The sequence below is a fragment of the Platichthys flesus genome, chromosome 10 (genome assembly GCF_949316205.1).
Source record: "Platichthys flesus chromosome 10, fPlaFle2.1, whole genome shotgun sequence".
Lineage (NCBI taxonomy): Eukaryota > Metazoa > Chordata > Actinopteri > Pleuronectiformes > Pleuronectidae > Platichthys > Platichthys flesus.
Window position 1 is genome coordinate 14641460 of NC_084954.1, and position 11785 is coordinate 14653244.

General features: G+C 44.4%; 1 protein-coding gene across 3 annotated transcripts; it reads left to right on the forward strand.

The window, feature by feature from the left end:
* Positions 1 to 6313: 6313 nt before the first annotated feature.
* On the forward strand, positions 6314 to 11537 carry LOC133962097 (protein max-like). Of its 3 annotated transcripts, none has more exons than XM_062397548.1 (4): positions 6314 to 6517; positions 9426 to 9533; positions 10091 to 10214; positions 10303 to 11537. In XM_062397548.1, the coding sequence occupies exons 1-4, from the start codon at positions 6482 to 6484 to the stop codon at positions 10485 to 10487; spliced, it is 453 nt and encodes a 150-aa protein (XP_062253532.1). In that variant the 5' UTR covers positions 6314 to 6481; the 3' UTR covers positions 10488 to 11537. The 3 variants fall into 3 exon arrangements, with proteins under 3 accessions (XP_062253532.1, XP_062253530.1, XP_062253531.1); XM_062397546.1 differs by having other exon boundaries at positions 6316 to 6517; positions 10076 to 10214; XM_062397547.1 differs by lacking the exon at positions 6314 to 6517 and adding an exon at positions 6973 to 7298 and having other exon boundaries at positions 10076 to 10214.
* Positions 11538 to 11785: the final 248 nt, after the last annotated feature.

Here is an 11785-nt window from a genome sequence, read left to right on the forward strand (position 1 = left end):
TCCATATGTTGCACAGACTTCCAGTGAATCCAGCTTCCGTGTGTTACTGGAAGCTACCCTTCTCCATAATGAGTTGTTCCTGTAGTTCCCCTTTTTCTGGGAACCATGGGAAAGATTGACATCAGTGGGCTTCTGTACCTCTAATGGGGCTCTGTATTCGCTTGGCCACATTGGCATGTGTTGTGAACTCACAATAGTATGCAACCAGGCAGAGGAATGAGTTTCCATGGCAAAGTTACCAGCCTTTTCTAAAGGGGCACCCTGTCTTTGCGAGACTGAGGCGCTTTGCACACCAAGGGCTTTTATTTAGACCTCACATATAGACAAGACTGAATGTTGTTGCCTAATCTCCAAGGTAAAGTAGAGATCAGGTTAATACAGAGATGGGCAGTATTTATATTACTTGTATTTGAAATACGTATTTCAATTACTTTGAATAGTTTGTATTTGACAGGGCCGATAAAAAGTTGTTGTTGAGTAATTTTGTATTTTTGTATTTAAAGCGAGTTCACCCATTCAAAATGTGCTGGCTATCACCACGAATCCACCAGCTTATGCTCCGCTGAAGATCTTGGCCTGGTGGCAGAGGGTGAAACGGCTTCCTCCAAGACGACGAGAAAGATTACTTCTGTTTTCACAGCTGAAGAAACTCAAGTCCAGGAAAGACAGGAGATCACAAGCCACAGCAAAGCTGAGTTACACTGTTATGGGAATTTCTTAGTCAAGCACAAGTCATTACAATGTTTTTCTGGAAGTTTATTCTACATCTACAGATGGGCATCACCGTACAAAACCATGGCATATATTTCATACAATGAGCAATGACATAAGAAAAAGCATCACTTTATGTTACGTTTGAGGGAGGAGATGGACCCAGGATGCAGAGGTTGTAACAAAAGGGGATTTAATATACAAAAACAAAAGAACACTTAAGTAACACTGGCGACAAGGCGCACAGAGAAGGAACGAGGAAGCAGGGGAAGCTGGTCAAGACAGCAGGAACAGAAACTATTTCTCACGACGTGGGGAGAAAACAACATGTACAACCCGACAAAGGGCTTGGAGGACACAGAGGCTTAAATAGACACAAGAGGGAAGGCAGGAGCAATTAACCACAGGTGAAACACATGACTGGGAAGACAATCACCGAAAGGAAGTGAAGATAGAAGCCACACACAAGGGACAGATACTACAAAATAAAACAGGAAACAGAAAATACACAGACTGAAATTAACAAACTAAAATGACCGGACACCACAGTACCGCCCCCCCCCCCCCCCCTCAAGGACCGGATTCTAGACGGTCCATAACCGAGACGGGTGGGAGGAGGGGGGAACCGGAGGAGGGAATCCGGGAGGTGCCCAGGATCTCAGTCCGACGGCTCCGTGGCCGCTTCGGAACCTGGCACAATGTCTCAGGTGGAAGGCCCCGAGGCCGGACAGGAACGAAGCACGGGGGCTCCTCAAGAGGACGGCCCGGAGGCCGGTCAGGAGCCAAGCACGGGAGCTCCCCAGGAGGGCGGCGCCTTGTCCGCTCCGGGACAGAGTTCTGAGGCTCAGGAGGGTGGTCCGGAGCCCAGCACGGGGGCTCCACGGGCAGGTGGACCGAAGACCAGTCAGGGGCAGAGGGCAAGAGCTCCGGCCTCAACCCTGGACGTGGGGCAAGAACTGGAGCTGGCACCGCGAGGATCTCCGACGCCGAAACACAGAGGACGTCAGCCGAGAGCCTCCGGCACTGGAGCAGGGACTGGAGCAGGGACTGGAGCAGGGACTGGAGCAGGGACTGGAGCAGGGACTGGAGCAGGGACTGGAGCAGGGACTGGAGCTGGCACAGCGAGGATCTCCGACGCCGAAACACAGAGGACGTCAGCCGAGAGCCTCCGGCGCGGAGCAGGCACGGGAGCAGGGACCGGAGCTGGGTGCAGAGCTGGCACCGCCAGGATCTCCGACGCCGAAACACAGAGGACGTCAGCCGAGAGCCTCCGGCGCGGAGCAGGCACGGGAGCAGGGACCGGAGCTGGGTGCAGAGCTGGTACCGCGAGGATCTCCGACGCCGAAACACAGAGGACGTCAGCCGAGAGCCTCCGGCGCGGGGCAGGCACTGGAGCTGGGACCGGAGCTGGGTGCAGAGCTGGCACCGCGAGGATCTCCGACGCCGAAACACAGAGGACGTCAGCCGAGAGCCTCCGGCGCGGAGCAGGCACAGGAGCTGGGACCGGAGCTGGGTGCAGAGCTGGCACCGCGAGGATCTCCGACGCCGAAACGCAGAGGACGTCAGCCGAGAGCCTCTGGCACGGAGCAGGCACTGGAGCAGGTGCTGGAGCGGGCGCCGCTGTGAGGACCACTGACGTCGGAGAACGAGTGACATCAGCTGAGAGCCTCCGGCGTGGAGCTGGGGACTGCGACCCAGTCGGGACTGGAGGTGGCTGGTCCCTGTGAGCATGCTGCTTGACGAATTGGCTTCGGCTGTGGAGCCCCCCTCTCTCACGTCCGCAATCAGCCAGAGGAAACCCCTTGAGGTTGCGGGGTCCCCAAAAAAACCCCGTCGCTTCCAGCGTACAGGACTACGGATGGGGCTGGAGGGTGGTGCCTGCGAGCTGGCCTTAAAGATGCTGGGTTACTGCTCCGACCTCCGCCACCAACTGCAGACCTCTGTTGAAGGCTGCGGGGTCCAGCAAAAGCCAGGCGGGTTCCCTCAAAAGGGTTTGAGGAAAAAAAACTAAAAAAAACTAACCTCTGCTGGGTCCATAGTTTGGTCGGGTTGTTCTGTTACGGTTTGAGGGAGGAGATGGACCCAGGATGCAGAGGTTGTAACAAAAGGGGATTTAATATACAAAAACAAAACAAGAACACTTACAAAAGTAACACTGGCGACAAGGCGCACGGAGAACAAGGAACGAGGAAGCAGGAGAAGCTGGTCAAGACAGCAGGAACAGACAAACCATTTCTCACGACGTGGGGAGAAAACAACTAGTACAACCCGACAAAGGGCTTGGAGGACACAGAGGCTTAAATAGACACAAGAGGGAAGGCAGGAGCAATTAACCACAGGTGAAACACATGAGGACTCGGAAGACAATCACCGAAAGGAAGTGAAGATAGAAACCACACACAAGGGACAGATACTACAAAATAAAACAGGAAACAGAAAATACACAGATGAGACTGAAATTAACAAACTAAAATGACAGGACACCACAACTTTATACATCTCCATAATAGTAAAATTTCTATCACAGAGACCCTTCTTTTTCTGGAGGACACCAGAAAAGACCTGCTTTCTCTTTACCAGTTCCCACTTATCAAGCTCTTTTTTGTTCGATTAAGCACAACCCTCCCCTCTACAGCTCCGGTTGAGAGACTGTTCTCGTTTGCAGGAATAATATTCCATCCACACAGGAGGTGATTAACACCAGAAATATTTGAAAAGTTAGTTGTTCTTAAAGGAAACTAAACAGGCTACTCAGTTGTTGGGTCTCAAGAACCAAACCGGGAGGATTAAGAGCTAAAATGATATATCAGTAAAATTTACACATTTTCCATTAATTTAGGATGTTTTCTAGCAATGGAAATGATCAGAATGTCTTCAGGACAAATATGATTGTTTTAAAAAAAGTGGTCTTGTGTCCCACTTTTCCCCAGCTACGGGGTAAAACTTTTTCCACTTTAAAACTACCATAACAACACATGTTGTAATAGTTAGATCCCGACAGCTAGATTGACAACCACTAATATCGGACTAGTAACAGAATCATGGGGATTGGTCAATTAAGCACATTTATGATTATTATGATTCATGTGAACTCTTGCACACCCTAGCTTACCTTTACATTGTTTCTCTGTCCAATTGGCAGGGACAGGGATATTGTTTTTCTCTGTGTATTCAAATGCCAGTTCATGGCACTTAACTGGAGCAAGGCCATGGAACTGGTCAGCTAGTTGTTTCAAGTGTTTGGCAAGCTCCTCCTCCATCTCATCTGTGAATATTCTCTTTGCCTCAGCTACTGCACCCCAGGCTACTGATTTTACTTTCCCTTTCCCTTTTTTCTTAATGAATCTTTTGAGGGTTGTCTTATCAATATTTCTACCCCTTCCAGCTTTTCTTAAGGACTTCTTTCCTTGCATGACCTCAGCGGCTGCACTCTCCATCTCTGCGAGGGGGGTTTGGCCCCAGGTTGTCTTCCTGGTGTAGTTTCTTGGCATGATGGCTTTTCTACAATGTTTATGACATTAAAAATAAAACATATATAATGTAATATAACACTAAAATATGTTTAAGACTAAACTCAACTTTTGCTTCATGCTGGGGTAAAGTGAGACCGTTTACCCCACAGCCACCGTTTTAGAAAAAACAACATCTCTTAGCAATTCAGGCTAATCTTCAGCTAGCATCAATCACATGGTTTTATATGTTGGAAGTTCACCAACATGTATGATATAAGTTTTTCTACCTGAATCAATTTGTTTGACACAACACTTGATTAAGTTCAAAGCAAGAAAATTTACTTTTACATGCAAAAAACACATTTTTGTGAAAAAACATACTTTCCACAGCACCAGCACCGACTTATCCTTCAAGGCAAGGGGGGGATGGGAGGGGCTTGAAAACATAATGGTCAAATGACCACAAATGTGTTTCGTTGCCTAGATACAGGGGGTGTCTCACATTACCCGATGTCCCACATTACCCCGCTCTCCCCTAAGTAGGCTACTCACCTGTTAAGTTACCTGTTCACTTTATTATTGATTTACTATTTACCTTTTATTAATTTTTCTGTGCAGAACTTGAAGTACAGTAATTTATTCAGGCTACCTGTGAACAACTGAGAGCCCTGTGGCATAGTTGATTGTCACAATTGTAAACCAAACTTAGTGTCAAAGTGAACACTTGAACATACATAACTGTGTTAAGAACTGAAATCACAAGAACCAACTCTGAGAAAAATGTATTTGATATGTACTGTCAGGCGTGTCGGTTTATCCTAAATAAGAGTTGAGCCGGACTGGTCCAATTTAAGTATTTATTAAGATGCAATGAAAGTTGAACAACATAGCTATGGACAATTATCACAGCCTAGGCTAAATCAGTTAGCAATAGGTAGTTAATAATGGCCCCGAACAAAAGGGGTTTGATATAATTATAACAGTAGATTTAATATGATTGGTTATAAAAGATTGGAGGGGAGTCACCGCAAATCAATTTGGTTCTCCCTTATTGGTCCAAAGCTATAGTCCATCGCCTCTTGTCAAGGAATCCAGGAAGTGACAAGAAGCCGCTCTCCGTGACGCTACTACTACTCTGATAGTTGCTAAGCAAAATGTTCTCTTCATGAGACAGTGTGTAAACAGCTGATGCCATGTGGGCCATTGGAGAAAGGAATATGATGTTCCTGCTGATGTCCTGTTGATGTAAACATTAGGATCCTCGAAACCAAAACAACGAAACAAAACAATGTCAACAAAGTCACCCTGTCCGACCTCCATAACTAATCAGACAGCTGCATGAAATATATGTGATGTGAATGAATCTAAGGGAATAATGGTTTAATACCAAAAGTTAGAATTCAGAACAATTATAAGATTCATTATTAACACTATGCAGCAAGGGTTATTTATAAATCATTTGTATAAAGGCCTTATTTCTGGCCCAACCTGCTCAAGACCCCCCCTCCTGCCTTTATTACAAATAGAACAGTCAGACCCACAAAACAGCTAAAATATTGAATTCCTAACAGTACTCAAACCTTTAGTTTGGTCCATGTCCCATCTGCGAACATGAAGGAGCCGGAATTTGGGACCTTTACTGCAGCCAGCCACATGTTGGCTTCATTTTCTGGGTAGCGTCCATCTTCGTATACATTCCATGGTTGGCTGCTTGTGTGCTCATGTTTTTACAATATGATGCTGGATGCAGTACATCATTGAGAGGTAATTCGATCGATGTACTTTATTTGATGTACTATGTATATTTATAAATATATGTGTGTATATATGCTTTAATATATAGTCTGTTTCCAGACGCCAGGAATAACGAGTTATACACACTGTTCAGTAAATACGTTTTGGGATGAGTTCAGGCTCTGAATGATTCTTTTAATGGACTGACTCCCGGGAACCTGAAATAACACATTTGCACGTTCCCTCAAAACGGTACACTGTGGAGGGCGTGTGACACACGCGCGGGCTTGTGGGAAATGTAGGCAAGCCTCCATAGCTCACCAGGCCAAAGCGGTCTGCGTGGCAGCCCAAGACTCTTTTACCCATAAGGCGTTGCTGTGTTCGTGCCTGCGCCGTGTGTATTTTCCCTTCCATGTGTAGGCGAATCACGTGCAGGGAGAGCGATTAGCGTCATGTCTCTGCTGTAGCAGAGCTCCGTGCTACATGTTGTCATCTGCCTCCAGTTGTCGCTGCAATTTGTTTTGACAGCTGCGTGTTTATTTTTTTTTTCCTTTCTCGCACCCCCGTCCCCCCCTCCCCGAAGAATGAGCGAAAACGATGACATCGACGTGGACAGCGATGTATGTGCTTTAGCTTCCTTTAGAAGTAGCTAGCCAGCTTGTTAGTCAACTTTGAACATTCCTGACAACCGACCTGCCCTGGTGTAGCTAACGAGCTAGCTGCGGCTATCGGCTAGCACCACGTTGTAAACTGGTAGCTAATTCTCGCGGAGAATTAGCTGGCTAGTTAGCGCGTAGGCGAAAGACAAGTCTGTTGCGCTAACGTAGCTCGACGTCGTGTGTCAGGACGACAACAACAAGTCGTTCGGTGCAGTGACAGCACTGCTGCTGGTCGTCCATGTTAGCGCAGGTTGCTGGGCTCCGGCTCTCGTGTAAAAAGGCTGTGTTGACGGTGAAGCTGCAGACGCGAGAGACGTAAACAGCCCCGGGGCGAGCTCATCAGAGAGCAGACAGACGAGGTGACTCAGAGCTGTCATCACCTCTGTCCACAACGTTGGTTATTTAGTTTAACTATGTTGTCTTTGTGACTCAGATGGTAATTGTTTGAGAGGAAGCAGCTCTGGACATGTTGGGTAATCCCTTCACTTCAGCCGACCTACATATAGCAGACTGGTTTGTAGCTAGCAGGTTCAAATCATCCATATTCCTCTAATCTTTAATTGTGTGGTTGTCATTGTAATCAGTGTGTGTATGGTCCTTTAACCCACACGACTGATGCAGACTTAAATATGCGCTCAGTGTTCTTCCTGAAACCTGTTCTGTTGATGATGATGATCGTTCCTCCATATTGGCCCTGCAGTGTTGCGATTTAATGCCCACGGGATCCAGTGTGTGTGTTCATGTAAGTGTTGCACGATATATCGAAAGCTATCGTCGATGCGATATCAACAGACCTATCGCAAAAACTGCGATAGATGATCCATGCGCCAAGCATGTCAATAAAGATGGCCGATCAGATGGAGCCCTGCTGCCCTATGTGACAAACGACATACATTCAAATCATTGGCGGGGTTTTCTGTCAGTGAAACATTGTCAGAAAAGAGAAAACAGAGAATTAGGTAACAGAGGCGGCTCCGTCAAATCTCGCTCCGCCTCCTCCGACTAGATTCTACTGTGGAAACTTCCAGTGGTCACTGTTGTCCCGAGTCAGGTTCATCAATATGAGCGGTTGATTATATTAAAGAATTGTGAAGCTTATTTATGATCACAGAACCTGAGGAAGCAACACACACACACTGCGCTTCTCACTATGTGTGTATGTGTGTCTCTCTGCCCCCCCCCCCTCTCAGCTGACGTCTGTGACTCGCTACAGTTTAGAAGTTTATTTGTTTGTCGCCACAATACCAACACAGATCATCACATAATGATCGATTAATTTATTAATGAATGAAATCGTCATCCAGAGCTGCGCATTCATCAGCCGCTTGCTCGCTAGCTCTTTTCCTCTCTCTCACCCACACACAGTGCGATCGGACACGCGCATAAACTGAGTCTGGGTAAAAACGTTGCGCCCTCTCCTGGCCATGGAGCTGTCAGTGTTCTCTGCGTCAGTAGCCAGGGACTGTTTATGTTTATTTATCGCAAACCATATCGTCATCGCGATATTAAAAAACTTTATCGCATGTTTTCCTAATATCATGCAGCCCTAGTTCATGTTGCTGCTTTGTTGGTTAATGGACCTGTCAGGTTTGTGTGTACTTTCCCTGCAGACGTCGGGACTATATTAAAATACCTGAGCATGTATTTGATGTCATTCAAAACTGGGTTCTCCGGTTTTGGATGGTCAGAGAACGCAGTATGCACACATTGTTTAGCCTGCATTGCTCATTGTGAATCATGTTGCAGGATCATTCATTAAGGTGGTTCCTCTCAGAGTGCTCTGTCTATAGATATAAAAAATTATCAAGATAAATCTCTCATTATAGTTTAATTTAATTTTAACGACTTGTTTTTTATCCTGAGTGAAGTTTTTTTTAAACTCTTCTTTTAGGGACCTAGAATGGCAAACACTTTGTAAATAGCATCTTTTTTCACTAATCTGACGCAGATCACCTATGTGTTAGCTCCTCACCTCTTACGCAATTTAAAAGCTAATCATATTTTTGTTATATTGCTAATGATGAAAGTTATTTCATGATAATTGATATTCTTTACAAAATCTGTTTTGCTCAAGTGACCTTCCTGGGTGTGGTACCACCAGTGTTTGAATACATTCTGTGGGTAATGCTGCAAAGAAAAGGATAAAAAGAGCATTTGTGAGTCTGTCCTTTGATCAAGGAATATAAGGCTGATAGTCTATTGTGACTGAAAGGTTTGATCATTACAGGAATATGTCTGCAGCCTCTAACCTCAACCACAAGATTTAGAGAGACAGAATCTTTGGTCCTGTTTAATATTTATCAATTCAATTTGTATAATTTCACCTTCAGGCAGAACAGGTGTTGTTCCCGGATCCCTCCCTTTAGACTGACTTGACTGTAAAGCAACAGTAAATTTGATATCAGGTGCTGAAGAAGTAGGCTGTAGATGCACACTTGTTTTCAGTCATTGTGACAGTTGTGGTCAAACCCTCGTATCCAATAGGCACGAATTTCTGTTGTTAGTTATTGAACATCAGTTAAGATTTTCTGGCACCACATGGTTTGGTTCAGCCAGAGCAGAAAGTGAGCTGAAATCCAGTTTGTGTGTAGGAAAGTAAACATTATTAGTTCAGTTTCTGTGAACAGACACTACATCTTGAGACTCTTCATTTTTGCCATGGGAAGCACTTTGTAACCTTGTTTAGATATGGGCTATACAAATACAGTTATTATTATTATCTTAAAGTACATCCCAGGTTGTATTTTTAGGACGAAAATCAAGTAACAAACCTTCTTGTGAATTCAGTGGTTTTAACTTGTGTGTCTGTAATTGCTTGTGAGGTTTTTTAATAACAATTACAATTTCAAACTCTGTCTTTTCTCTGTAGGCAGACAAGCGAGCACATCACAACGCGCTGGAGCGCAAACGCAGGGACCACATTAAAGACAGCTTTCACAGTTTACGAGAGTCTGTGCCTGAATTGCAAGGGGAGAAGGTGAGAGGAAATAAATATTCCATACTCCATAACTCTACTAGAAGACTAATGAAAGCATTTTGAAAGATGTCATCAAGTTAAGATACAAGTTGATAATGTAGGAATCCTGCGCGCTCAGCAGCCTTTCTGACAAAAGGTGCCTGAATTAAACATGCCACGTCAACATGTTCTACATTGAAATAAGAAAATAACAAAGGTTAACCACTCTAAATGTTATAATATCAACCATAAATTCCTGCTCTTGCCAGCTAACTATTCCTTTGGGCCAGAAACCCTGAATGAGACACTCCCTAGTTAGCCTAACCAGTTTGTTCAGGAAAGCAAACAGATTCTACACAGTCTGTATAAACACTCTGCCAGTTTTCTATTTTAGAGTTTGTATGTAGTTGTGCATGTGCAAAGAGCTGTATGATGACCCAAAGACAGTCAAAAAAACATTATAAAGCAGAATTCGTTTCATTAGTTACATGAATGACATGTTAATACTGAATAAACCGACACTACAACGTTGCCCCATCTTTCTCTGAAATTTCTGCTGATAGAGCTCTGTTAAACAGGCCTCCCGAGCACAGATTCTAGACAAAGCTACCGAGTACATCCAGTACATGAGGCGGAAAAACCATACCCACCAGCAAGACATCGATGACTTGAAGAAGCAGAACGTTCTGCTGGAGCAGCAGGGTAAGTGTTCTTATAGTTGTTGATGTGCAATGTCCTGAGTATGGTATTCAACCCCTACTGTATTTCTGTGTTTGTGGACTGCTTACAGTTCGAGCCCTGGAGAAGGCCAAGGGGAACACTCAGCTCCAGACCAGCTACTCCTCCGACAGCAGCATGTATACAAACCGCAAAGGGAGCGCAGTGTCCGCCTTCGACGGCGGCTCTGACTCCAGCTCTGAATCGGAGCCAGACGAGCCGCCCAACCGGAAGAAGCTTCGCGCTGAGCCCAGCTAGGTTCTCCGCACTGACCGTCTTTACCCACCAGCCCTGAGTCCTCTTACCTGTCCGCACTTAGTCCTGCCTTCTTATGCTAGTCCAGGAGACAAGTGGAGACTTAGTGAGAGAGGTGCTATCATGTATAAAACGCTTCTACCTTTCTTTTTCCTCCTGGCAAGCATCCCGTCACTCCTCTTGTGAGACCCCAGAGTGAGGCAGCTGTGCATTTTTGAAGGTATTGACGCTTTTCGACCCTCGTGATCACTGTTCATAATCTACTGTGGAGAAGACGAGCTTTAGTAAAGCTCCCAAAAACAACTTTCCTTTCGTTCGGTTGTTTTTAATATCCACTGTAACCTTGTGGAGGAATCGTCAAATTTTACGCCCTTAAGAAAATGTTTATTCGGGATAGTTTACCTTTTTAATATTCATACTTTTCCAGAAAAATAATGTGAACAAAGTGTATGGTTTGCAAGATGCAAACCCCCCTTCATCTTCAGTTTAGGTGACTGAAGTTTTTGTCATTGAAAATGTTTGTGTAATCAAATGAATCCCTCTATTTATAGTGATGCACCAACATTTATTTCTTAACCTCATATATATTTATATGTCTGAACTCCATTATGTTTGACAACACAAAAGACATCACAATAGGACAAACAAGTTGACCTGTTTCAGGTTCAAAAATGTATTGAAATTTCGGTATTAAAAAATTCCCCTAATGGATACTGAATGTTACACAATGCAGTTAAGCGCAGTGATCCTTATTTTTGTTAATGGACGTCCTTGTCGGTGTGTAGTATAATACACTGTATACTCTTAGATGGTGTCAGTTCTGCAAAAGAAAAGCCTTCCCTCTAAATATTTGCCTGTGCTGGGAACGTTTATCCTTCTCTCTCTCTTTTTTCCTATTTGCAGAGGTAAATTAGTGTGTATGTATGTAATCAATATTTGTTTGGTCCATTCCATGCAAGTTACAGGTATGTTGTACATACTGCCATGGTTGTCTTGCAAGTTAAGGCAAACCTTTTATGAGACTATAAATAAAACTATTTTATCCTTTTCGGATGTACTGGTGATTGAGTGATTGTTTTGTTTTTTGTTTTTTTTAAATAAGATCTTAAAATTACTTTTAACTGGTGACTAAGCTGATTATGTGTGTGTTGAGTTGGAGGTAAGTTGCTGAATGATGTGATTAACTAATCTAATTTACCAGTTAAGGAAATAATTAGATTTATGTAATGAAATTTATGAAGTTTCTAGTGGCGTTAAAGGGGGATAATTGAAACATTGAAGGATATGGGATACTCAAAAAT

What these genes read in the sequence shown, in the direction of transcription:
- LOC133962097 (XM_062397546.1), top strand. Translation starts at nt 6,482, where the DNA reads ATGAGCGAAAACGATGACATCGACGTGGACAGCGAT. An exon ending in ACATCGACGTGGACAGCGAT is followed by an intron (nt 6,518 to 9,425) that starts GTATGTGCTTTA and finishes TTTTCTCTGTAG; the next exon opens with GCAGACAAGCGAGCACATCA. An exon ending in CTGAATTGCAAGGGGAGAAG is followed by an intron (nt 9,534 to 10,075) that starts GTGAGAGGAAAT and finishes TTCTGCTGATAG; the next exon opens with AGCTCTGTTAAACAGGCCTC.